The 27321-nt window shown below is 43.4% G+C and overlaps 1 protein-coding gene across 1 annotated transcript; it reads right to left on the bottom strand.

Annotated features, from left to right (window-relative positions):
* Positions 1 to 891: 891 nt before the first annotated feature.
* Positions 892 to 27321, bottom strand: LOC102451949 (protein lifeguard 2). Its single transcript, XM_006114466.5, has 11 exons — positions 26219 to 27321; positions 25654 to 25886; positions 22168 to 22365; positions 13447 to 13525; positions 9064 to 9117; positions 7304 to 7394; positions 4729 to 4766; positions 4556 to 4643; positions 3247 to 3336; positions 2288 to 2335; positions 892 to 1168 (listed from the first exon to the last, which is right to left on the bottom strand). The coding sequence occupies exons 1-11, from the start codon at positions 26233 to 26235 to the stop codon at positions 1010 to 1012; spliced, it is 1095 nt and encodes a 364-aa protein (XP_006114528.3). The 5' UTR covers positions 26236 to 27321; the 3' UTR covers positions 892 to 1009.

Genomic DNA, 27321 nt, shown 5'->3' with positions numbered 1-27321 from the left:
TTTTTTGCGCAAGAAAGAGCAGTGTAGGCAGCGCCTTCTTGTGCAAAAGCCTCTTCCACAAAAATGGCAGCTCATTAGGTATGCAAATGAAGTGCAGGGATGAATATCATTGCAGCTCATTTGCATATCTTATGCAACAATAGTGTAGACATAGCTCCAGTCCTTGTATAGGTATTGTATGAGGTGGTCCCGTACCCAAATAAGGATTTTCAGGGCGGGCTGCAAAAGTACCTTCTAATTAACTACCAAGTGAATTTAATCTCAATCAATCACCTCCCTAGCCTCTGATTTCCTGGGTCTGCACAAATGTTGGAACACCCCCATCCACCCACCCACCACCAAGTGATCCTCTCAAGAGCTAATGGTCCCACCTGCCCCATGATGTTCATTCTTGAGCCCCCAATCATTGTCAATCCATGTGGGTTTCATACATGAGGGGGCATCCCCACATTAAATTAGTCCCCTTTCTGCAGGGGACCTATATGGATAAAAACAGTTTAATCTAGAAGTCAGTCTCAGTACCTACTGTACTTTCTCTCACTATGGGTATGTCTAGACTACATGCCTCTGAAAACAGAGGCATGTAGATTAGGCTACCCTGCATAGGAAAATGAAGCGGCAATTATTTAAATTGCTGCTTCATTTAAATGGCTGCCACTCTGAGCGGATCAGCTGTTGGTTGGCTAAGCGCAGTAGTCTGGATGCTCGGCGGTCGACATCAAAGGCATTTGTCAACCTCCTCGGTATGCCTCATGGGATGAGGTTTACCGGGGAGGTCGACAAATGCCTTTGATGTCAACCGTGGAGCATCCAGACTACTGCACTGAGCTGACCCGCTCAGCGTGGCAGCCTTTTAAATTTAAATGAAGCGGCGATTATTTAAATGGCTGCTTCATTTTCCTATGCCGGGTAGCCTAGTCTACATGCCTCTGTCATCAGATGGCCTATATGAAAGGATTTCAACCCTGCCAATAACTCAGAGCCAACCTCAAAGGCAAGGGCAGCAATCTCAGTCCAAACAGTTGACAGGCTCCATTAACTGCAGCATAAAGAAGAAAAAAAGTACAATGCCTGTGTAGATCTTCAGTGCTGAGATGGTATAATCCATGGGCTTTTGCTCCTTTGTGGATTCTCTTTTGATCCTAATTTGTATCTTCTTAATCAAATGCTTACAAGAATAAGGAAGGAAAAACCTCAATTACAACTTTTATTACAAAATGCACGGTTTCAGTACAGTGCTTGCCCTCATCTGGGACTAAGCTTATTGTGCAACATTCTATGACCATAACCATGTTGCATGGTCTCAGGTACATTTGTTAATATTTATGGACATCACAATTGCAAAGGTTTATTTCTCCTTAAGGGTAGGTCTACACATCAAACCCCGTTTTGTCACAAGCCGCCCATTATTTTGAAATATTTTTGAAATAATGGGCGTGCTATTTCAGCATCCCGATAACCCTCATTCCACGAGGATTAAGGGATGTCTCGAAATAGCACTTTATTTCAAAATTTGGTGCTGTGTAGATAGGCTATTTTGAAATTTGGTGCTATTTCAAAATAAACTTGAAATAAGTATGCAATTTACATAGCGCAAATTGGGTATCTTATATTGAGTTGAGTGCAGTGTAGACATAGCCTGTGGGACCTCTAGTCCTATAAGACTGTAGAGCAGAATTTAAGCTGTCACTCTTCGGAAAACTTTTAAGAAAAAGGCATTTTACAAATATTTTCTTGTCCATCTATTACTTTATTATAGCCCCTGCCGTCCTTAGGGCAGCTCCTTCAAACTTCTTGTGTTCCATGGGCCTTCGTAACACCAACCACAGGGAACAGCCCACTGTCACATGCCCCAAATCCCTTGTTTCGGCAATTACAATCTAGTAGGGTGCTCAGGCAGTCATACTACCACTAATGAGACTGCTGCTGCTTATCCACAGCAAAATTATACATCCATTGCAGCAAGCACTGCATTTCATTAGTCCCATCACCAAATGGCCTAGACAAGATTGTTAGGGAAGAAACTTTGCATTTCTCCACAACAGGCCAAAGGGAAAGGGGCCTGGTTCATAGAGGTGCTCAGCATCTGCAGAGCTACTGCCTTTCATGGGAACTGAGTATACTTGGATTAGCACTTCTGAAATATCAGACCACAGCTTTTTAGGTGCGTAATTATGGAATGAGGAACCTCACATGAGAACTCATTTTAAAATTTTGGCCAAAAGAAAATAGTAACATTCTGTAAAAAAGAGAGAGAGAGAGAATGCTATACAAACAGTCTACTTACAATTGCGGAGCTCAGCATCCCAAACAAACCATAAACAAATTGTAATGTCTAAGAAAAAAGTGAAGAAATATGCTTGTGTTCGCCATCATTGCAAAATGAAAACTAGCAGAGAGTTACTGCCTTTAGTGCATTTAAATCAATAGCAACCTTAAAAAGGACATGTTTGGCATAGTAAAAAAAAAAGTCCTAGCAGAACTGCAGTTGATCTGAAAACAAATGCTAATTCATAACTGGCAATTAATACGCTTAATATATCAGTTACTAAACTTACTCGGGGGAACAGAAAGACTCTTTTGCATAGTAATCCATTTTTCATTTGGGGAACATGAACAAAACACGTACAACCTTTCATGGCTGGCAGATCAGTAAGTGCCTATAGATACCTGTTAACACATTTGGTTTTGCTACTCAAAGAGGAATCAAACAGGAAGAACATATAGAAGACATCTACTGATCAGATGATTAAACCAAACAAAGTTCAGAGGGGTACAATTTGTTACACAGTTGCCCTGCTTCCTGAAGTGCATAGTTCAGCATTCCTTTCTGCAGTGGGAATTTTGATGTACTTTCAGGTAGTGAGAGATGGGGCTATTGGTACTATTCCATGAGATAGACTACATCTGCACAGCAGCAGGAAGATAAAATTCCCAGTATGGGTAGGCCTACATGTTCTAACTCTGCTTGCAGTAACAGCTAAAAGTAGCAGAATTGTTGTCAGACACTCAGGCTAGCCACCCACGTATGTGCCCAGCCTGGTGAGTGCAATGGACTGTACTTGAGCTGCTGTGGCCACACTACTACTGTTAGATTCTAGCATGAGCAGAGTTAGTACACGTATAGCTACCCAATCTGGAAATTACACCTCTAGCTGCTCTATAGGCATATACCCACTGTGTTTATAAGAACTGTATCACTGGAAAGACACTGTGTGCCTTTGTGAGAAATAATAAATTACTTACTGGTGATTTGTTAAAGCAACAGAGACTTCCAAAGATGATCAACATTGAGAACACGATCCAGGAGGGCACAGGTGCACGAATGATGTTCCACTGAGAACAACAAATACAATAGGCTGTCTTCAATTGCTATTAACCAAGATATCTGTGATTGTAAATGCTACCATGTTCCCCAAGGATGGTGATTAGTAAGGTTGAGTCAACTATATACAGTAGTGATAATGAAATTCTGAAGTTACCAAGGCTGGTTTAAGCTCCTGCCCATATCCTGGCCTTTGCTTAAACTAAATAAATCCCTGAAATATGTTTTATTGGTTTCTAAGTTACTGCACATCTTGATTTTAAATAGGTCCTTTACCTGGCCTCCAGCTCTTAATACGCACACATTGGCACTCACTAGTACCTGTGTGAGTGATTCTAGATGTGGATGATAGAATTCTAGATATGGATGATAGATGTGGATGATAGAATTTTCAAATGGAAAACACTTTGGCTACGTCTATACTGGCATGATTTTCCTCAAATGCTTTTAATGGAAAAGTTTTTCCATTAAAAGCATTTGTGGAAGAGAGCGTCTAGATTGGCACGGATGCTTTTGCGCAAAAGCACTTTTTGCAGAAAAGCGTCCGTGCCAATCTAGACGCGGTTTTGTGCAAGAAAACCCCGATCGCCATTTTCGCCATCGGGACTTTTTTGCGCAAAACGGTTCTCAGTTGTCTACACTGGCCCTCTTGCACAAAAGCATTTGCGCAGGAGGGCTTTTTCCCGAACGGAAGAGTCATTGTAATTGTGGAAGAACACTGACAATCTTACATTAGATCATCAGTGTTCCTGTGCAAATTCAAAGTGGCCAGTGTAGACAGCTGGCAAGTTTTTCCGCAAAAGCGGCTGCTTTTGTGGAAAAACTTGTCAGTCTAGACGCAGCCTTTGAAATAAATGGGCAGCAGGATGGCATGGCTGCAGCACCCAAAGGCCCAGTTTAGTTGGGTTTTGCAAGCAATCACCTTTTGCTGAGATTAGAGCAGCAAAATGTGTGGGTAAATAAATGTGTATATTGTGGGAGGATAGGACAGGGTAGGTTAATTAGACCCACATGTTTTAGGTCAGTCAAATACTTTGATTTTTTTTAATATGAATTTCTCTAGGGCCAAAAACAAAATCAGTATTTGAGGTAAGCTACTGAGTAAAAGAATACACCACCAGAACTCTACATGACAAACTTTTAAGTAGATGCAGTTTTGTTGGTAAATTCATGCGAATACTGACTTTTCAAAGTGTACTTTTGCAAAATATTTCATTAGATGATATTTACCTTGGACTTCAGAACAAACCAATACAGCACCAAAGTCACAGATGCTGTTATTCCTCCAACCTGCATTAATGTCGTGGCAGCAAAGAAGCTAAAATCCAAGAATACCACATATTATTTCAATTAAAGGCACAAAGAGGATCTATTACAATTAAAGAAAATTCTTAAAGACTTACGATGTAATCGCTCCAAGCAGCAGGCTTTCAGCTAGGATCTAAAAAAATCCAAAACAGAGAGAGCGAACACTTTCGTTAGTAAAATAATGCATATTTTTTACTTCAGCTCCTTATATTAATAGGATGAAATACTGAAAGAAATGGTCAGGATGGTGATGGGTAAAAAAAACACAGCATATAGAAAATCCCTAAGGAAATCAGCTCCCGATCCATTCTCTTTCATTAAAGTGTTATTATTTGTTTGTTAACCTGTTTGGACAATTCCACAGTCAGCCTTGATGCTTACATCATAATAAAGTGAAAGAGGAATAATTAATAAGTCTGCAGGCCATTTTCTGACAGGCACACATGTAAAGTGACCATATATCCCATTTTAGCTGGGACAGGCTCTTTTTTAAGTCAACTTTTGGGGCAAAACTGGGCATTTGCCTTTTTGCTGTTGCCAACTGATCATCAGTTGGCAAAAGCAAACTGGACAAATGCAGTTTTGCCAAAAAATGTGGCCCCGGTGGGGTGCAAAGGAATGTGTGGGAGGACGGGTGAGAAGCAACACCACCCTCATATGGGAGGAAGAGCTCAGGAGATCAGTCTATGCTGGCAGGCATCAGGGTGGTAGAGGGTTCTTAGACGGGGCTGGTGCACAGGGAGAAGAAGGCGGCCTCAGATTGGCCCTGTGTGGGCAGATGCCGGGCTTGAGGGGCAGGGGAGAGTCGGACTGGCTGCTAGTATGGGAGGGGTAGGAAAACCTCAGGCTGGAGGGGGGATTGAGGACCATCACTGTGGGATATCCTATTTTTCCTTTGGAACCTTGATTACCCTACATATTTGAGGAAAATAATGGCTACAAATTTGAATTTCAAAGTTTAGGGAAATGTAGGGTTCTGGACCTCCAAAAAGGACACAGGAACGAATACTCAAGACACAAGAAGACACAAAAAAGAAGGCACAAGAAGGAATGCTCTAGAGACAAAAACTTGGGAGGGAGGAGGATACAATTAAATGATCTGACCATCATGATAGCTTTCATCCTTTCTTCTCTTCAGCTTTCCTGGATGCCAGGCAAGAGATGGATTTATTCCATCATGTGATTAAAGGATACACTACAAAATAGGTAGTGAGCGCTGCAGAGGAGGAGCAAATCAGACTGTCCTTTGTAAAGCAGGGACTAGACATCTAAATAAGAGCTAAGATTATTTTTTTTATTGTTATACAGACTCTCCTCCAATCTTTCAGTTCTACCTCCTCCACAGACACAATGTCTAGACTACATCCCTCTTTCAAAAGAGGGATGTAAATTAGACAGATCGAAATTGCAAATAAAGCCGAGATTTGAATTTCCTGTGCTTCATTTGCATAATGGCGACCGCATGTTCTTTTGAAAATGGGCATTTTGAAAGTGAAACCACCAGGAGCGGCCTGAAACTGGCTGCGGCAGCTGGCACCCTAGGTGGCACCCCCGTCTGCTCGGCCGTCAATGGCCGTGATGTCATCATCGGGCACCCAGGCCGGTGGCGCTCTAGGCAACTGTCTAGTTTGCCTAGGCTCACAGGCCGCCCCTGGAAACCGCTATCTAGATGAGGTTTTTTCAAGAAAAAAAACCCTGAGGCGTACAGGATCTTTCGAAAAAGGGTCGTTGTTTTTTTTAAAGAACCACTTCTAGCCAGCAGTTTCACTTTTGAAATACCCATTTTCGAAAGAACGTGTGGCCACCATTATGCAAATGAAGCACGAAAAATTCAAATCCTGGCTTCATTTGCAATTTCAATTTGTCTTATTTACATCCCTCTTTCAAAAGAGGGATGTAGTCTAGACATTGTGTCCATGGAGGAGGTGGACGTAGCCAATGTGTCCTTGTTATATTTACAGGAATTCCATGTTGTTCAGCAGTTTGCATCCTGCAGAATAGATGGTGCTGTCCGGGTCCAGGATTGGAGCAGTCATTTTTTGGTGCAGAGAAATTTTCACATTTACCTATTAGCGTGTCTGAACAAGACCCATTGAGTTCCTTAAAATACATTAAAGAAAATGATAGGGAAAGCCATTGGCAGTGGGTATTAGAGGCAGGGGGTGCTGGGTCTCCCCAAACAGTCTGGTGCCGCCCCACCCCAAAGCCAGCTTCCTCCTAACATTTCCTTCCAATTCTCTACCTTGTCCCAGAGGTGGGTTGGCCTGCCCCCCAGTAGGGAAAGACTGGGGTCGTGCTGCCTGAACAGCATTCACACTGCACTGCCTAGCACACTGGGGTTGGCAGGGTGCTGCAACCATGCCATCTGGTTGCCCAGTGCACCGGGGCTGGGGGTGCTGGACCTATGCTTCCTGGAGCACCAGGGCTGGGAGTGCTGCAGCCACTCTGCCCTGCACCTCAGAGAACTGGAACTGGCACCTGCCTCTCCAGCCACTTCGGTCTGGGGCCAGGGTAAGGGGTGCTGAGCTCCTGCAGGAAGATGGGGGACAGAAGCAGAGGGGAGAGGGAGAGGTGAGCAGAAGAGGAGGGAAGGGCTGGGGGCTAGTCTCCCCCAAAAGCCATGTCACCAGGAGCCCATCGGGAAAACAAAGACTTCAACAATATACTTACAAGCATCAATGGTAAAATTAAGTTCAGTGGGAATTTTTTACAGTTGTTCTCACAGCAGGCAATTATTAATGGTAGAGCAAAATTTGCTGGACTAAAAAAGTAAAAAAATTTCACTAATTAATATTTCTGCTAAATATAGTGATGACAATTGTTACTATTTCTGTTATTTAAAAAATAGCATAAAAGTTATTCAGATGTAAAATTTGTATCAGAAAACGATTATCAGAGAGGTAGCTGTTTTAGATCTGTCTATACTTACTGAGTTTGATTTAGCAGGTCTAGCTGAGACCTAAATTGAACACTGAGGGTCCCTCCCTCCCCCCCGCCATCAACTATGGTACTCCTTAGAGTCTCAGTCACTTTCTCCATCGACCTCCCGCTATGGGGATTCCCCAGAAAAATCAAATGTAAGGTACATCAACCCCAGCTACGCTCTGGTCCCTGACCACAGGATTGACCTGTTCTTAGAATATTATCATATGTTTGTAAGTACAGTACTTTAAATGACTTGCATAGTTTGCATCTGATTTGCCTGAGCTGAGGTGTCATTCAATCTACAGATTTGTGCAGAAATACAGACCCTTGCAAAAATGTTGCTGGGACCAACTTTTTCAAAACAGTAGCTTTTATTTATGTCTATACACTTTTTGATCAGCAACAACTGTAAGTACCCAGGTGATATGTTTTACACGTGTTAACTGTATCACTTGTGTCTTGCCCTTTTCTGTTTTCTCCCTCTTACATTTCTCTTTTAATATCCGCTCACCTTCCCCCTGCCACCTGCTATTTGTGTGTGTGTGTATGTACACTCCACACAGGACTATTTCCTATTTCTACCTCCTCACCAAGGGTATCTCTGCTTGGCAGCTGGTAGATAACCTTGTGCTAATGGGGGCTTGAGCTAGAGTACTATAAATAGCTGTGTGGAAGTTGCTTCCACAGAGACTTGGCTACCATCCAAGCTCAAGCCCACATGAGCCTCCCTCCCCAGGCAGCCCTCTTCTGGAGACTTCATTTCAGAGCTATTGTGTTGGGAGCAGCAGAACAATGTTGATGAATATATTGGCCAGAGGATCTCCACATAAAGCCAGTGTAGCTGCCTACCTTTTGAGTTCCAATATGGTAGGTGAGCCCACAAAGCTGGTGCTACATGGCATACGTGTGCCTACACACCAGCTACTGACAGACTCCCTAGTGTGGCTGAGTGCACTGGCCTAGGCGAAGGTGAGGAAAAGCAGCCCAAGCTCAGGTCTGTCCCACTGAATTTGCAAGCTCATGCGCGGCTTTAGGTGGAGTCTCTCATGGGGAGGCATTATTCATCCAGCCCTACAGAATATGGCCTGGCTAGAACATTACATCTAATCTGCTGCTGTGCCAAGCTAGTATATACAGCCCCAGTCCTTACATTGGTAAAGCGCAATGAACAATCATCGCTAAATGAAACAATGACATCAGGAACCTAAAACATGTAAACTATGGCATAAGAAGCATATTGGTGTGCATTTCTATTCACTAGACTCACATGGAAACCTAGAAGTGAGCCTTCCATAAAGGAGAGGGTGGGAGGAAAATGGGAAGGGAGATTAAAAAAACAGGGGAAAAAGTGATCAGTTCCTTCTCCTTTTGCTATCAAGAGACCTGACAACAGCACTGGTCACACCCAACCTGGGAAGGGATACCTGTTTGCATTGTTAGTAATCTCACAGATCATGATATTTAATGAAACACAGTGGCTTGGTGAGTGATTTCTGGTTACTTACAGAAATGTAATCCAAAATGACATGTTCTTCTGCTGACATCCTTGAAACACATTCCTAGTAAAAGACAAAAATGGTTGCCACAAAATCACATGGCTTTGCAAATTACACTGGGCCAGCTTCCATTCTCAGGATATTTGTGCCTCACCATTGATCTAAACCTAGGAGTTTAATTGAGTGGAACTGGCCCTTTATTTGTATCTAACATTGCTGTCCTCATAGAACCATAGAATCATAGAGCTGGAAGAGACCTCAGAAGGTCATCAAGTCCAGCCGCCTGCCCAAGGCAGGACCAAGCCAAACTAAATCAACCCAGCCAGGGGTTTGTCAAGCTGAGACTTAAAAACTTCTAGAGATGGAGATTCCACCAACTCCCTAGGTAACCCATTCCAGTGCGTCACCATCCTCCTAGTGAAATAGTTTTTCCTAATATCCAACCTAGACCTCCCACACTGTAACTTGAGACCATTGCGCCTTGTTCTGCCATCTGTCACTACTGTGAACAGCCTTTCTCCATCCTCTTTGGGACCTCCTCACGTGATCCTGATCACACACATGGCTTAAATTTACAGGAGGCGCTGTCCATACCAACAATGCACAGGAGACAAGGCAAAAAGCAAAGAATTTAAATAGCAAAATGGAGTTATAGAGCAGCGACAGACATGCATGGTAAAAGTTCATACTTATGCCATATCCTGTCCCCATTCTCCATGGAAGGTCCCAGATACAACAGGCCTGCCATGGTCCTTCTCTGTAGTAAATCACATATTAGGGAAGAACTAGACAAGGGGATGTTGTGTTCCCTAACAACAGAAACTTGTGTGTTGTGGCTATGTAGAAGAGGCAAGTTAGGGATGGACTTGGGGATGACCAGTGGGTCTTCAGAACTGGTTGGACACCGCAGACTGAGATAATCATACAAAACAATGCTGTCTATCAAGCAGCATGTTCAAAGCCACTGTGGGACATAGCAGCTGTCACATGCTCTTTCTTGGCCCACTTTTGCCTTAACATTCAACTGCCCCTTCAGCCTCAGCTCTCCCTGTTAACTCCTTGCTCTTTTTTATCTACTTTTTGGCCACAAAGTTACCTTCGCTCTCAGCCAATGTGCTTCAGAGACAAATTTATATTTTCAGAGGGTTTCATAGGGTATGTCTACACTACCACCCTAGTTCGAACTAGGGTGGTAATGTAGTCAACCAGAGTTGCAAATGAAGCCCGGGATTTGAATTTCCCGGGCTTCATTTGCATGTTGCCGGGCGCCGCCATTTTTAAATGTCTGCTAGTTCGGACTCCGTGCCCCGCGGCTACACGCGGCACGAACTAGGTAGTTCAGACTAGGCTTCCTATTCCGAACTACCATTACTAGCATTCCACGAGGAGTAACGGTAGTTCAGAATAGGAAGCCTAATCCGAACTACCTAGTTCATGCCGCGTGTAGCCGCGGGGCACGGAGTCCGAACTAGCAGACATTTAAAAATGGCGGCGCCCGGCAACATGCAAATGAAGCCCGGGATTCAAATCCCGGGCTTCATTTGCAACTCCGGTTGACATTACCACCCTAGTTTGAACTAGGGTGGTAGTGTAGACATACCCCCAGAATTTAAAGCAAGAAGAGACCAGAAGATCTTGTAGACAGAGCTGAATATGACAGGACATTCCTTTTCAGCCAGACACCCAGCATCAAGCCCAAAGACTAAAAATATTTTAGTGAGACTAAAAATATCAGTCCTAAAAAGACTAAACTATGTGCCACAGGGAGACAGCAGGAGAGATTAACATGCCACCAATGTCCAATGCCTCTGCAAAGAGAGGGAATTGATTACACGAGGTACAATATGGCCAGATGTTCCCAGCAGTCAAACCATATCCCAGGCTGCAGAGGAAAGCAAATACTTCCCAAAATCCTAGCCAGTTTGACTTGGGGAAAATTCCTTCCTAGCCCCAAGCTAGTAATCAATATGACCCTGTACGTGTGAGTAAGCTTATTGGTTGGACCACTCTGGTCTAGCCCCTCAGGACCAGATCAGTTCCAAAAGAGAGAATTTACTGGACCAGAGGAAGTCCCCTGCTACCAGCTCCCCAACCCCAGCAGCCTGGAATGCCCCGGCCCCACGATTGGGGCTGCCATGTCTCCAGCTCTGCTACTGTAGGGCTGTCATGGCCCCTGCTGTGCTACTGGGACTCCAGCACCAGTCCTAGCTCCAACCCCAGCCTTAGCCCTGCTGGGTTCTAAGCCACCAGTCCTCTTTCCCTTGGGGTTCCCAGTCAGGAGCATCTGTGGTCTTGCCAAATCATGGATGCTGCTGGATGAAAGAATCCTGGTTTTGGGAGGTTCAACCTGTACCAGCCAGGCTTCTAGAGAGAGGATTCTGTTCTACCTCAGAGTACCAGTTCTCTCCATTTCCAGTTGTGGCCAGCCTTTGATGCTTTGGAGGAAGGTGGGGGAATACTCTTCCAGAATATATCTAGTCCACTGTGCATCAAAAGAGATCATCTTGCCTGACTCCCACAGGCAACCCTGAAGTCCTAAAGCATCAGATTTGATTATAGCCATAATCTTAATTAGGGATGTAAAATCCTGTGTAACAGATGTTAAAGAGCAATTATTTGGCTAATCATGTAGTCGATACAATTGGTCCTTTTCAAGTTCATATTATATGTATGGCTAGATGGTACCATATGTGTATTGCACAATATAATTGTAAACAAAGCATAATTATTGGTACCTAGGAAACAGCTAAATTTCAGGTCACTAATTAGCTATTAATTGAATGAGATTCAGCACAGGGATGTTAAACAGTAAACCAGCCCTTCTCAGGGAACTCCGCCAGTGGTCAGCTGCTGTGGCTGCACCAACAGTGGGAACAGTGGGGCAGGTAATGGGACATCGCAGCCACACTGGGACCCCACAGCCATGGCTGCAGTGGGGCCTGGGAGTGTGTCTGGCAATATGCCCTAAGTTAAAATGATTAATTGGTTAAGCACTAGCATTTAACCAATTCATCATTTTATATCCATTTTAACAACCCTAGTTCAGTGCTGAATTATGCTATTAGTTGAAGGGCTTTCTGTGTTAAGAAATAACTTATTTTTAGACGCTCTAAGAAAGGTTTGTTACTGGCTGCATTAGATGGTCAGCAAACATCTCCCCAAGTTACCTATGATAACAAAGTTTTTCTTCCTACACATTACAGGCAGATGCCTATTTGTCCTGTTCTTTGGTGAGATTTGGTGGTTTCCAATAGATGCCCACCATAACAACTCCTGTAGTTTGACTAGTTAGAACTTTAATCCATCTTCTTTGTCCTTGTCTTGCCACTTGGCTCTGTTGCTTGATCCTTTAAGAGCTGCTTGCATAAAATGGATCTGGATAGAGAAAATCCTCCACAGCCCCAATGTTTGCAAGGAGGACATATATGTCTACAGATCACAAATCTCTTCCTCTATCAGGGCTATCAACCTGCACTTCATGCAACCTCTCTCTTCAGACAGGAAGTAGAATATGGGACTTCTGATGCTGACTGCAATAACCGAGGCAAAACTGCACCTGTAATACAAAGCCCCCCAGATTTCCTTCTACAACCTCCAGTAGAAATTCTGCTATTAGACACCCCCTCTTTCCTGTTAGAGCACCTTTGCTGCACTGCTGGGAGATGAAGGGTATGTCTACACTTGCACCCTCTTTCGAGAGAGGGATGCAAATGAAGACATTTGAAATTGCAAATGAAGCCAGGATTTAAATATGCCACGCTTCATTTGCATATTCACATTATGGTGCTATTTCGAAATAACAGACGCTGTTAAGACGTGGTTCTTTCGCGAGAAAACTCTTCTCTCAAAATAACTGGTAAATCTCATTGTGTGAGGAATAAGGGTTATTGAGAGAGAAGGGTTTTCTCTCGAAATAACCCCGTCTTAACAGTGTCTGTTATTTCAAAATAGCACCATAACGCAAATATGCATATTTAAATTCTGGCTTCATTTGCAATTTCAAATGTCTTCATTTGCATCCCTCTCTCGAAAGAGGGTGCAAGAAAGACATACCCGGAGGGAATACTTTGTGAGATCACTTTATGGAATGCAACAGAACAATGCATTGAGCTAGCTTAACTGACCAGTGCTTAGGGAGACAGAGCCATAGCTTTGCCTACTTCCCACCTCCTGCCTAGTTGCTCACATTGGGAATCCTCCAAATGCCCCTGAAGCACAATTGTGAGGAACCTAGTCACAGCTGTATAAGCATAAGTCTTCATCCTCTCCTGTTTCCTCACATGTAAGGGATAGGCACCAGCTAGCCTTTGGACAACATTAGTCTGAACTGATGCTACTAAGACACACTGCTAGGAGTATAATTTAATGTGAAACAGAACACTGAGAACTTACCAATAAGTCAATCCAGAGATTATACCAATAGTTATGGCCAAAAGAAGTGTTGTAAAGCAGTCCACTTTCAAGACAAAATCTGAAGAAAAAGTACAGGAAGTGTTGTTTCAGACAAGACATTTACATTTAAAATAACATCTATGAGCAAAACTTCACAGAATCATAGAGCACTGGAGCTGCAAGGGACCTCGAGAGGTCATCAAGTCCAGTCCCCTGCCCTCACGGCAGGACCAAGCACTGTCTAGAGTCTAGACCATCCCTGATAGATGTCTATCCAACCTGCTCTCAAATACCTCCAGGGATGAAGATTCCACAACCTCCCTAGGCAACTGATCCCAGTGTTTACCCAGCCTGACAGTTAAGTTTTTCCTAATGTCCAACTTAAACCTCCCATTCTGCAGATTAAGCCCATTGCTTCTTGTCCTATCCTGAGAGGTCAAGGAGAACAATTTTTCTCGCTCCTCCTTCTAACACTCTTTCATTATCTCTATTTTGCTGATCTCCCTTCTACCATTTCTTAGACTCGTTGTCTATGATTTCATGGTTACTTTCACCCAAGCTGCCTTCCACTTTCAAATTCTCAACTAGTTCCTCCCCCTTGTTAAAATCAAATATAGAACAGCTTCCCCCCTACTAACTTTTTCAATCTTCTGAAATAAAAAATTGTCTTCAATTCAGTCAAAGAACTTATTGAATAGTCTGTGCCCCACTGTGTTAGTTTCCCAACATATGTCTGGATAGTTGAAGTCCCCCATCACCACCAAATCCTGTGCTTTGGATGTTTTCGTTGTTTAAAAAAAGCCTCATCCTCCTATTCTACCCGAGCATGTGGCCTGTAGTAGACCCCTAGCATGACATCACCCTTGTTTTTACCCCTTTTAGCCAAACCTAGAGACTCTCAATACGTCTCCTAGTCCATCCCCACCTCAGTCCAAGTGTGTACATTTTTAATATATAAGGCAACACCTCCTCTCTGTTTACCCCGCCTATCCTTCCTGAGTAAGCTGTACCCTTCTATACCAATATTCCACTAGTATGTATTATCCCACCAAGTCTCTGTGATACCAACAGTGTCATAGTTCTGTTTATTTATTAGGACTTCTAGTTCTTCCTGCTTATTACCCATGCTTCTTGCATTTGTATATAGGCATCTAGGATACTGATTTGATTTTGCCTCCCAGTTCTGCCTAGTCCCTCCTTTTTCTCTGCTCTTGTAGACTACACACACTCCCATTTCCGACCCAACTCCCAGGTCTCCATGGTTTTCACTTACCTGTGGGCTGTCCCTGCCCAAAACTTGACTGAAAGTGGCATCCCCGCCGAGCAGGCAACGGAATCCTCCACTGCCAACAGGGCCCTGGGCTGGGACCTGGTGGAGCGGGAGGGCCCAGGTCCCCCTCCCTCCCCACCCCACAACAAGCCAGCTCCCCAGCAGTCTGGGAGGCTTCCCTGTGGACTAGGCCATAGCAACCCTGAGAGAGGGAAGTGTGTTTGTGGTTAGACCCATGAGGCCATATATACCCTAATGGAGGGAATTGTACTTTGGGACTAAGCCTGCAGGGCCATATTTACCCTAATAGAGGGAACAGTACTTCGGGACCAGGCCTGTGAGGCCATATTTACACTAATAGAGGGAACTGTACTTTGGGACTAGGCCAGGGAGGCCGTATATACCCTGATGGAAGGAACTATGGGAAGACTAGGCATCTAGTCTTGATGTGGGGAAAGCTGAAGTACTCAATGCTTTCTTTGCCTGTGTATTCACGGACAAGGTCAGCTCCCGGACTAATGTGCTAAGTGATGCAAGATGGGATGAAGATGGACAGCCCTTGGTGGGTAAACAGGTTAGGAACTATTTAGAAAAGCTAAACGTACACAAATCCATGGGTCCGGACTTAATGCATCTGAGGGTACTGAGGGAGTTGGCAAATGTAATTGAGGAGCCTTTGGCCATTATCTTTGAAAAGTTGTGGAGATCAGAAGAGATCCCGGATGATTGGAAAAAAGCAAATGAAGTGCCCATCTTCAAAATAGGGAAGAAGGACAATCCAGGGAACTATAGGCCGGTCAGTCTTACCTCAGTTCCTGGAAAAATCATGGAAGGGTTCCTTAAGGAATCTATTTTGAGGCACTTGGAAGCGAGGAAAGTGATTAGGAATAGTCAGCATGGATTCACAAAGGACAAGTCATGCCTCACCAATCCGATTAGCTTCTATGATGTGGTAACTGGCTCTGTGGACATGGGAAAGTCAGTGGATGTGATATATCTTGACTTTAGCAAGGCTTTTGATACAGTCTCCCACAATATTCTTGCCAGCAAGTTAAGGGCATGTGGATTGGATAAATGGACGGTAAGATGGATAGAAAGCTGGTTAGAAGGCCGAGTAGTGATCAACGGCTCGATGTCAGGATGGTGGTCTGTTTCTAGCAGAGTGCCCCAAGGTTCAGTTCTAGGAGCAGTTTTGTTCAATATCTTTATTAATGACCTGGATGAGGGGCTGGATTGCACCCTCAGCAAGTTTGCAGATGACACTAAGCTAGGGGGAGAGGTAGATACGCTTGAGGGCAGAGATAGGGTCCAGAGTGACTTAGACAAATTGGAGGTTTGGGCCACAAGAAATCTGATGAGGTTCAACAAGGACAAGTACAGAGTCCTGCACTTGGGATGGAAGAATCCCAAGCATTGTTACAGGCTGGGGACCAACCAGCTAAATAGTAGTTCTGCAGAAAAGGACCTGAGGGTTACAGTGGATGGGAAGCTGGATATGAGTCAACAGTGTGCCCTTGTTGCCAAGAAGGCTAATGGCATATTAGGTTGCATTAAGAGGAGCATTGGCAGCAGATCCAGAGATGTCATTATTCCCCTTTATTCGGCTCTGGTGAGGCCACATCTGGAGTATTGTGTCCAGTTCTGTGCCCCCCACTACAAAAAGGATGTGGACGCATTGGAGAGGGTCCAGTGGAGGGCAACCAAAATGATTAGGGGGCTGGAGCATATGACCTATGAGGAGAGGCTGAGGGAGTTGGGTCTGTTTAGTCTGCAGAAGCGAATAGTGAGGGGATTTGATAGCAGCCTTCAACTTCCTGAAGGAAGGTTCCAAAGAGGATGGAGAGAGGCTGTTCTTAGTAGTGATGAATTGCAGAACAAGGAACAATGGTCTCTAGTTGAGGTAGAAGAGGTCCAGGTTGGATATTAGGAAAAACTATTTCACTAGGGCTACGTCTAGACTGGCCCCTATTACGAAATAGCCATGCTAATTTCCAACTTTGGAATAGGGAAATCCGTGGGAGATTTAAATATCCCCCGCGGGATTTAAATAAACATGTCCGCTGCTTTTTTTCCGGCTTGGGGAAAAGCCGGAAAAAAGCGTCTAGACTGGCGTGATCCTCCGGAATAAAGCCCTTTTCCGGAGGATCTCTTATTCCTACTTTCAGGACTAGTGGAGTCTCCTTCCCTAGAGGTGTTTAAGTCTCGGCTTGACAAAGCCCTGGCTGGGTTGATTTAGTTGGGATTGGTCCTGCCTAGAGGAGGGGGCTGGACTTGATGACCCTCTGAGGTCTTTTCCAGCTCTATGGTTCTATGATTCTATGATCTGGGCCATATATACCCTGATAGGGGTGAGTGTGTTTTTGCAGATGTATGCATGCGCATTCACAGACATGTATGTGGTTTTAGCTCTGGGTGGGGTTTTATTATAAGTATGTCGGGTGACCTAGCCAGTGCTTACTTGATAGCTGCTGTATCATAGAACTATAGGACTGGAAGGGACCTCCAGACCCTCAAGTCCAGCCCCCTGTGCTGAGGCAAGGTCTAGTATACCTAGACCATCCCTGAGAGGTGTTTGCCAGTTTGTTCTTATAAACCTCCAGTGATGAGTATTCCAGAGCCTCCCTGGAAAGCCTATTTCTGCACTTACCTATTCCTTTTCCTAATACATACCCTAAAATCCACTGCTGCAGATTAAGAACTTTGTTTCTTGCTCTATCTTCAGTGTACATGGAGAACAAGAAAGATGATTTTACAACAGCCCTTAACATATGTGCGAACTGTCAACAGGTTCCGTACCCATCTCCATCTTATTTTTTTGAATCTAGCCATGCCCCATTTTGAAATTTTTTTCCTCATGTCAGGTTTTGTTTTTATCATTTTTTGTTTTGATTTTATTATTTTATCATCGTTGCTCTCCTCTGGACTCTCTCCAATTGGTTCATATCATTCTAAAATGCACACCTATTTATAGCTTTCTGTTTTGTTTTTATATTATGTCTAACTTTGCTGTTCAGTCCATAATCAGCTCCCTTAGTTATCTTGGCCCAAAATACGGTTATGCCTCTTGTTAGCCACAAAAGAGACCAGGAGAAGGCTGGAGACATTATGTGCTCTAAAGGGTATGTGTGTGAATTCTTCCTTGCTACCTAAAGCAAACATTCCTAGAAGCACAGTTGTGCTGGCGGGCAGGAAAAAGGAGATAGGTAGATGCTCTTTCCCACACCCAACTCAGACATGCCCTTGCTGAAGCTGTTAAAACTATGGATGGCAGGACTGGCCAGGATTCTTATGTTTCTTTCCTGTTGGCAGCCATATTTCTTCCTGTCTGAACATGCCCATTTCTTTCCACGTGTGTACCTGTCCCTGTACTATTTATAATTTGTGTTAGAACACTCTGAGCCCTGGTCTATACTAAGGTGCTATTTCAAAATAACTGCCCCTATTTTGAAATAACAAACAGAGTGTCCACACTACCAAGCTTGTTATTTTGAAATAAGGGGCTAGTTATTTCAAAATCTGTATTCCTGCTTTCCCGGGGAATAAGCTTATTTCTAAATAGTCATTTTGGGAGTTATTTCAAATGCAGTTATTTTGAAATAATTTCCTAGTGTAGATGTGTCCTGACAGAAATCTGTCTGTATCTCAGTGAATACAGCTCTCCAGTTGAGGCCTCACTGATATCAGAGGGAAAGTAATTTCACTTGTTTTCCCCTCACATCCCTGTGAATACAAACTCAGTAAAAGCACTGTTGACCAATAGGCATTTTCTCATGTGCATTGTTTCCTTTTTATTCCTCTTGTGGGAGGAACCTAAAGCAAGAATACATTTATTCTAATTTAGTCTAATTCAGCGCTCTTTGTACAAGACCACCTCCCACAGGACTTAACTGACCAGACAGTTGCATTTTCCTGCTTCTTTTAGATAAAGAGATTCACTTGGATTCGGCTCTTACTAATTTCAGTGGGTGTTGAGACTGTGCTTAACAGGAAACAAGTAGCATTTTGCAGATATCTGGCCTGCAGATGTTTTGTAACAAAACCATTACTGCTGAGAGTAGTATAATGACATTTGAGATTTGCAAGCTACCCTTTGTCTTTTACCTTAAAATGGAAATGTAATTGTGTGTAATGAATACTGGCTGTGCTTGCCCTTTTTATTTTATGAATTCAGTGCACAAAGGTAGATTGTACAAGATATAAAAAACAAAGACTTTGATCTAAGGTCATGCTCATTAGAAATCTCCAATCTATGGTTACTGATTTACTAGAAACTATTAGCTGATTTACACAGATTATATTCGATCTTTTAAAAAGTAGTAGTAGTAAATAATAATAATTAAATATAGTTATATTTATTCCTTAGAATTCTAATACAAATTTAATTAGGATGATTCTGAAAACTAAATTACTTAGGCTTGCTATTTGGTATAATACTGCCAAATCCTATATAGTCCTTACTTAGCCAAACTTCGCAGTGCCTGAAATTTGAGTAAACAACAGATTAAACATCTGTCTGACTGAAAATTAGACATCTGGCTACCTGATTGTACACACAAATGATGTATACATATATATTTGAGTTGTTATGGTGAGCAAAATCTAGGTGTCAACATCTTTCATAAAAGTAATCGGCGTTTGCAATTTTAGTTGTCGTTACCATCTTTGTCAAGTACATATTAGAAATATTTACTTTCACAGACTGGAATGCAGAGGAAAAGGCTTCCCTTTATTAAATACCACACTATAAATATTATATTAAATTCGGAGGTAGAATAAGAACAAAAGCTGGATTCAAGTTCTTAGTGATCTTTGGATGAAAAGCACTGTGCAAGTACAAAGTATCAATTTTTCTTAAAGGTCTAGCTGGAATAGCTCTTCTTTAAAGCCCTGCTTTGAAACATTTGTCTTTAGTTTGGCCTATACAGTATATTATCATTATCTTTCCCCTAAGCAGTATTAACATTAAAAAAAATACTCAGGAAATATTCAGGACAGGTACACCATTATTGTATTACCTTATTTTTTGTCCTCTCCTCCTTATTTCCCCATATGTCTTCACCCATGTTTATGCTTACATCTTTAGGGAGATTATTTTTAATTCTATAACTGAATTGTTATTCCATTGTAAACTCTATACTGTAGTCTTAGTGATGGGGAAAGATTTAATTAATCCGCCTCTAATGAGGGGCAGTAGCTATGTCATTGGGAGAAACTCTTGTGCTGACAGAGCATTGTTCACACCAAATTTTAGATCAGTGTAACTTATGTTGCTCAGAGGGGTGGCTTATTCACATCCCTGATCACTGTAAGTTATTATACTGACATACATGGTAGTGCAGACCCTAGCCTGAGTGTTTTTAAGATGGAAGAAGAAGGGAGTAGCATAGAACCATAGGGTTAGAAAGGCTTGCAGAGGTCATCTAGTCTAACTCCCTGCCAAGATGTTGTATGTAAACTGTTCAAGATAGATGGCTAGCCAGTGACTTTTTTTGAAAAGTCTGTTTCATTATCCTTCTGTTCTTACAGGTAGGATTTTTTTCCCCCTGAAAATTAATCTACATCTGCTGTGCTGTTGTTTGAACCCATTGCCTCTTGTCCTGCCCTCCATGACAAGACAGAACAACTTTTTCCCATAGGCTGCGTCTACACTGGCATGATTTTGTGCAAATACTTTTAATGGAAGAGTTTTTCCATTAAAAGTATTTGCACAAGAAAGCGTCTACACTGGCATGTGCTTTTGCGCAAAAGCATCCGTGCCACTGTAGACGCTCTCTTGCGCAAGTAAGCTCCGACGGCCATTTTAGCCATCGGGCTTTCTTGCGCAAGAAATTAACGTTGCCTGTCTACACTGGCCTCTTGTGCAAGAATACTTGTGCAAGAGGGCTTATCCTTGAGCGGGAGCGTCAGAGTATTTGTGCAAGAAGCACTGATTTCGTACATTAGAACGTCAGTGTTCTTGTGCAAATACTCGTGGCCAGTGTAGACAGGTGGCAAGCTTTTGCGTAAAATCTTGCCAATGTAGACACAGCCATATTGTTTACTCTTTCAAGTATTCGCAGGCTACTATCATTTCCCCCCTTAATCTCTTCTTTTCCAAACTAAACATCCCCAGTTCCTTTAGCCTTTGCTCACAGGGCTTGTGTTCCATTTCCTCTGATCATCTTTATCACTCACCTCTGGATCCTGCCCAGTTTCTCTACATCCTTTCTGAACACTGGTGACCAAAACTGGACACAGCACTCCAGCTCACACATAACCAGCACCACACAGTGCCGTACTATCACCTCCTGTGACTTGCATGCTATGCCTCCATGTACAGATTAGGGATGTGAAGGACTAGTTGACTATCCGATAAGCAAATGCTTATCAGATAGTTGGCATGCTAGTCGACTATCAGAAAGAGGCAGCAAGGAGGGGAAGAAGGGTTACTTCAAAGCAGCAGCGATGCTTGAAGCCTTGGGCCAGACCCTGGGTTCCACGCAGTGCTGCTGCTTTGAAATACTGCGTGCAGCCCGGGGCCAGCTGGGGTGTCCGCAGGCTGCACGCAGCATTTCAAAACAGCAGCACCATGTGGTGCCCAGGATCAGCTGGTGACTCCCCTGCTGACACTGTGCTGCACACGGTGCTGCTGCTTTGAAATGCCACAGGGAGCCTGGCGTCAGGCTCCCCACGGTGTTTCAAAGCGGCAGTGCTGTATGGAGCCCAGGATCAGCTGTTGCTACACTCTAAAGGAGGAGTCACTGTATCGACTAGTTGAATAATCAATGCAAAATGCATCGACTATTTGATTAGTCGGTAAGTCGCTGTTTAACATCCTTAGTACAGATGGTTAAGGGCTTGTCACAATTGTACTCAGAGGTATAGAGAAGATGCCCACTTGGTGTAAGCAGGCAGGATGACAAAATCCAGACCAAGGAAAAGCTTTCCCCAGTCCTCCCAGAAGAGGATGCACCAGAAGTAAATATTAGAAACATAGTAGGCAGGCAGGCTGTTTGATGCTCCCTGTCTCCTGCCCTTAAAGGAATAGGGGTAAGCTGTCCCTTAAATGGGACAGACTGCCTCTGTTAGATCCCTTCCCTGGCCTGATACACATATTAGTGTCATATTCTCATTTGTGCCTGGCCGAATTGATGTCTGAAGTTTCCTCAGTCCTCCTCCAAAGCCAAGCTTCTTAGGAGGGGAGGCAAATGACACATACACAGCTACTTTGCTGGTACTCTGCCCTTCTGTTTCGATACTGTTCTGAGGATGCGTTTTAGAAAACCCTCATTAAAACTGCGCAAACACACCAAGTTTTAAAGCTGGAAGGTGGTTGTGCTGGTGTGAACCATAGCACAACCACTGTCAAGAATAACCACCTGTCCCACCTCCTTCCTTGTGTGAGCCCCCCAGATCTACAGCCCAGATATGTCTCATGGCAGGAAGGTGTGTTTAGGCATTCTCCCACTTACCTGCATGAAGATCATCTGATTTTTTCAATGTGACTCCTATAGGTTGGGGTTTTGTCTTTGGACTGCTCATCCGGGAATCTGTATTGTAGCTAGGTGGGGCTGCTAGGGAATGCTGGCTCTCTCTCTCTCGCATCTGCTCTCCTTCTTTAGCGTTAATATTAGATAGTTGGTTTTTCTTCATATCTTGCAGTCTTCTTTCTGCAGTTTCAAAAATTTAGGATGGGGAGATTCAAGTGGAATCTACATGTATTTCCAATTCAAACAATGGACAGATACTGGGAGAAAATCATCCTTGGTTTAACACAATGGAGTTACACTACAAGTAAGATTTACCCATTATTTACAGTGACTAAATAAAAAAAATATTATTACATTTACCTCCACTTTTTCCCATAAAGGACACTGAAATATAGTTTGGTGTTGGAGGCAAAACCAGCCTGTCAGATGACACACTGCACAGATGAAACTGTCCTAATATCCTAATTTGTGACAAGAAAATGCAGATAACTGTTCGGGATTTTGAAGTCTGCCATCTCTGGCTGAATAATTTCTTTTCTGGAGGCTTTTGAGCATAGGCGCACTGAACATGCATATCTGACATAAAGTGGCAAAGGATTGCAGCATCCCAGTGAAGCAGCTTGTTCATGCAGTGACTTGCTGCTGGCCATTCAAAAATCAAGCATTATTTCATCTTGAAGTGCTATGATCATGCACTCCCAAGAGTGGTATCAAAGCCATAGGAAGGAATTTGGTTGAAATAAAATCACAGATCCAATGGGCAGGATGAGATTTCTAAAAGATCATCTCGAGTTTCTATACTACCGCAATGGATTGTGGAAAGATTGATTTCATTCTTCCTACATTAGCCTTGACAAGTGGATTTGGGAAAGAGATAGGGATGTAATATTATAGTCAATTAATTGATTAGCAAATGCTTATAGGTTAATGCTATAGATTACTAATCCCCTCCTCCCACCAATAAATTATTTAGCAGGGTGGACAGAAACTCAGCTCAGTCCTGGCTCACGCTGAGTCTGGGACCTACCCCCACTGCGGCTCTGCATTTAAATTGTATTAGGAGCCAGTTGAACAGGCAGCCTAGTTCAGGTCCGCCTTGTGCTTGGTCCTGGACCTTGGCCCCCCCTCATGCCCCGGACAGGGGCTGCTGCTGTCACCCCATGTTGCTGCCTCTGTATCAGAGGCAGCAGTGCAAGGAGACAGGCAGCCAGTTCACGAAGGGAGCTGGTTGTTAAACTAGCTCCCTTGTGGACCAGATCCTGCCTGGCCAGTTTCTGATACAGAGGCAGCAGCACAGAGTGTCAGGGGCCTCCACAGGAATGGGGCTGGAGTGCACTGGCTGCCAGGCTCACCCCCAGGATCTATAGAATAGTTGAGCAACCAATAAGAATATATGAGGTTAACTGACTATTCAATTAACCAATATTTAACATCCCTAGAAAGGGAGAAAGTTGTATAGTGGGAGTATTTGGTTTAGGGGCAAGCTCATTCACAAATTATTCCCCTACAAGAGGGGAGTAACAAAGGTGTAATCGCTGCATAGACCAGGGGTGGGCAAAAGTCTCCTCTCCCCCTTCCCCACCCCGTAAGGGGCACGTGGTGCTTAGAGTCAACCACTAGCTAAGCAGCTGGCGATTGTCTCTAAGCGCGTCGCCCCCTTGTAGGGTAGGGGCAGGGAGCACATGAAGTCTCCTCCCACACTGCAAGGGGCATGCGGTTCTTAGAGTCAAACACCAGCTGCTGCTCAGCTAGTGGCTGACTCTATGTGCGGCACCCCTTTGCAGGGCAGAGGCAGGGAGCGTAAGACTCTGGGTGCTCCCCTCCCCCCAAGCCCTGATTGACCTGGGGGTGGAGGGACCTGGGGATAGGAGGAGAGTGTAAAGTCTCCTCCCACCGCTAGGAGTGCGGGTGCCTACAAGGAACTGCCAGCTGTACAGAACAGCTGGCGGTTCTCTCTGAGGGCAGGAGGAAAAGACCTCACACGCTCCGACCACCCCCAGGCCAATCAGGGTCTGTGGGCAGGGAAGCAGGGAAGTATCCTGGCCCCGCCCCTTCTGCCCAAGACCCCGCTCCTTCCGGGGCAGTCCAGGGCCACTTAAAAAGTTTCTGACATGGCCCCCTGCCTAAAATTATTGCCCATCCGGCACAGACTAAGCAGAAAAGCCCAAGAAGTGGAAGAAGAGAATAAAACAGGACGAATGGGTCATTCTAAACAGAAGTGAGGGTGCTATCTGCACGTATTCAAATATTTTACAAATGTAAATAGTTTGAAAATCTACTTGTCCAGGAGGGAGTAGGAATCTTTCCTGGACAAGTACTATCAAACTGTGCAGAATCTAGGCTTTCATTAAAAAAAATCTCCTGACCTCACGGTTGCAAAGAAAACCTTCCAAGCAGAAACTGAGGGTAACCAATGCGCCACTGTCTTCTGACTATACATCTGCCAACAGCTTTGGTGAGCTAGGTTCTCCTTTGAGCTACCTCTGCTGCTGCTCAGATCTTTCTTAAACTGCAGCAGTCGGCAAGCTCACCAGATTCTCCTCAGTTTCACAGATGATCTTCGGAGCTCTGTGGGCTGCAGTGACTGTAAACCAAGTGTCAGTTCTGACATACACAGTAGACATTAGTTAAGAGCTGAAAAACTCATTGATGGAAAACAAATGAGCTCACCTATATGTTAGTTTTGTTCCAAATAGGTATTAGTCTTAATGTATTTAGTGTTTAGAGTCTATGAAATGCTTGTAAGTTGCTGCATGTGTTACTCTCATTTGCAAACACTGAATTCCATGCTTTATGGAACCAATTAAGATTTGCTTTATAACCTTGAAAATGTTTACTCTGCACTTGTGAACCCAGGCATAGAAATTTCTCACCCACTCACCCATCCTATCAAAAATTAAGTGGGACCACACGTGCAATAACATTCTATTCAGTAAAAAATTAAAAAACAACAAATAGTCTAGTAGCTCCTTATAGAGTAACAAAACATGTAGATGGTATCATGAGCTTTCGTGGGCACAACACACTTCTTCAGATGACTGGAGTGTTGGAGGTCCAGATCCAAGAATAAATAAAGAAAGGAGGGGGGAGGGCTCATCACCCTTCTTCCCTTATTTATTCTTGGATCTGGACCTTTTAATAGTCTGGTCATCTGAAGAAGTGTGTTGTGCCCATGAAAGCTCATGATACCATCTACATGTTTTGTTAGCCTTTAAGGTGCTGCTAGACTATTTGTTGTTTTTTAAGTTTTTCCTGTTACAGACTAACTTGGCTACCCCTCTGAAGCTTTTGATTCTATTCAGTGTAAGCAAGGGAATCAGAATCTCAACAATGTAAGCAGAACTTGGATTCCTTATTTCCTGTATGTAAACCCTGAACTTTATGAAACAATTAAGAACAAAAGCCCAATATCCTTTCAATCAGTAAGGATTCAGCCAGAAAAGTAACATTCTAAGCAATTTCACTTACCTTTCTGTGAACAATCTGGACATTGCCACTCATCATTGTTATTGTGCTGGTTTAGCACCGAACTGCTCTTCTGGGCTTCCTTATTAGAAAGCCTTTTTTCGTTGTGTCGGGCTGGCGGGAAATCTACATTTGCCATTTCAATGTTTTGTTTGTTTTGACTTGATGAACGATGTTTGACCTCCGCCTCCATTGTTCTTTCCTTCTCTTGAGTATTTTCTGCCCCTAGAAGAGTGCTGGGGAAAGAACTATTAGTAGCCATTATCCTCACAACAACAATATTTAAAAATACCTTAGTGCATGACCCAGAAACCCTTACTTAATCTAATATTTTTTAAAAAAACAAGATCTCTATGATGGAATAGCTTTGGCTCAAACACAACTATGAACTCACCAGTAATTAGTTAATGTGAAAAATACATCACTTTATACAACTGTATAATAGATCCATGTAAAATAATCACATCATTAGTGTTTTTCCAGTCAATTATATTTTCAGCACTACATAACTGAAGCCCAACGAAACATGATTATCAGTTGTTGGATTAAAGATTACTATTACACTTACCTGTTTTTCTTCATCATTAGACCACTGTGCTATTTTGTTTGGAGTGTAAGATAAACCTAGACTGAGCTAGTAAAAGGAGCTACACTGCGCTAGCATATAGAGCTAATAATTGTCTTTTCACTGCACCCAATTTCTTTAATTTTGTTTCTAAGTAGCTTAATTTTCAGATTGCTGCAACATTAGATAATATTAAAAAGACCCTTTTTTTGAGAAATTTGCACATAAAACTAGCAAAGGCAGTCAGCAAAAGCTGAAAATGCATTCACCAAATTAAAAGTGAAAGCAGTTACTTCCTTGTTTCCTATCAGCTTCAGGTACAAAGTTTGTATATCTGATATCTGGGCTGTGGCTAGTCGTTACCAAGGTGAAAGCTACAATACCAACAAAAAAGCAGCATTAAATCACTAGTCCAAATCTGACCCACGTTGGTAATGACTTGTCCAAATACTTGTATGAGCACTAGTCATGAGGGGAAAAGATGACACTACTTGCTCTCTTACCTTTCCCTGCCAACTCGAGACAGGATTTGGAGTTGCTTGTTTTACTTAGACGAATGGGAGAGAATGAGGGGACTCTTATAGGAAAGGTTGGGTAAAAAGATGGCCTTTGCATTTGATTCAGTAAGGTTAAGAATCATTTTTATTTCACCTGATAGTGAGTCCTACAGATACGGTTAGACTCCTGTGAAAGACCCATCTATCTTGGCTACAAGCATAACTCTACTGGTTTACAATGCCGTTGCTCAGCGAAAGGCAGCAGTTGCAGTAAATTGTGGTCCTGATCAAAGGTGATCTCTCAGATAAGCCAGGACTGTTTTTGAGCGCAGCTTTGGAAATGAAGACATTGACCAATAACTGCACTGCTCAGTAGGGAGCCAATATTAAGAGGTGAGTGTCTTCCTGGCCCTTTGTGTGTAGAACAGAAGTCCCAAGACTACCACAGCTGCATGGCTGCTGCACACAAGGCTTTGGGGACTTGGACTCAGCAATGCAATGCCTAACTTGTAGCTATCCTGCACGTAGAACCCACGGCTCCTAAACTGAATGAGTGTGACCCATCCAGACTAATGAGTTGCTGTCTCACCCCTGCACTCTAGAGTGGGA

The sequence above is a fragment of the Pelodiscus sinensis genome, chromosome 2 (genome assembly GCF_052426305.1).
Source record: "Pelodiscus sinensis isolate ZL-2025 chromosome 2, ASM5242630v1, whole genome shotgun sequence".
NCBI lineage: Eukaryota > Metazoa > Chordata > Testudines > Trionychidae > Pelodiscus > Pelodiscus sinensis.
This window is presented reverse-complemented; position numbering and strand designations above follow the sequence as displayed.

Coding starts and splice junctions, on each gene's coding strand:
- LOC102451949 (XM_006114466.5), bottom strand. Junction 9,118..13,446: donor ATCTCTGGATTGACTTATTG/GTAAGTTCTCAG, acceptor GTCTTTTACTAG/GAATGTGTTTCAAGGATGTC. Junction 4,767..7,303: donor TAATTTTACCATTGATGCTT/GTAAGTATATTG, acceptor GGATTTTTTTAG/ATCCTAGCTGAAAGCCTGCT.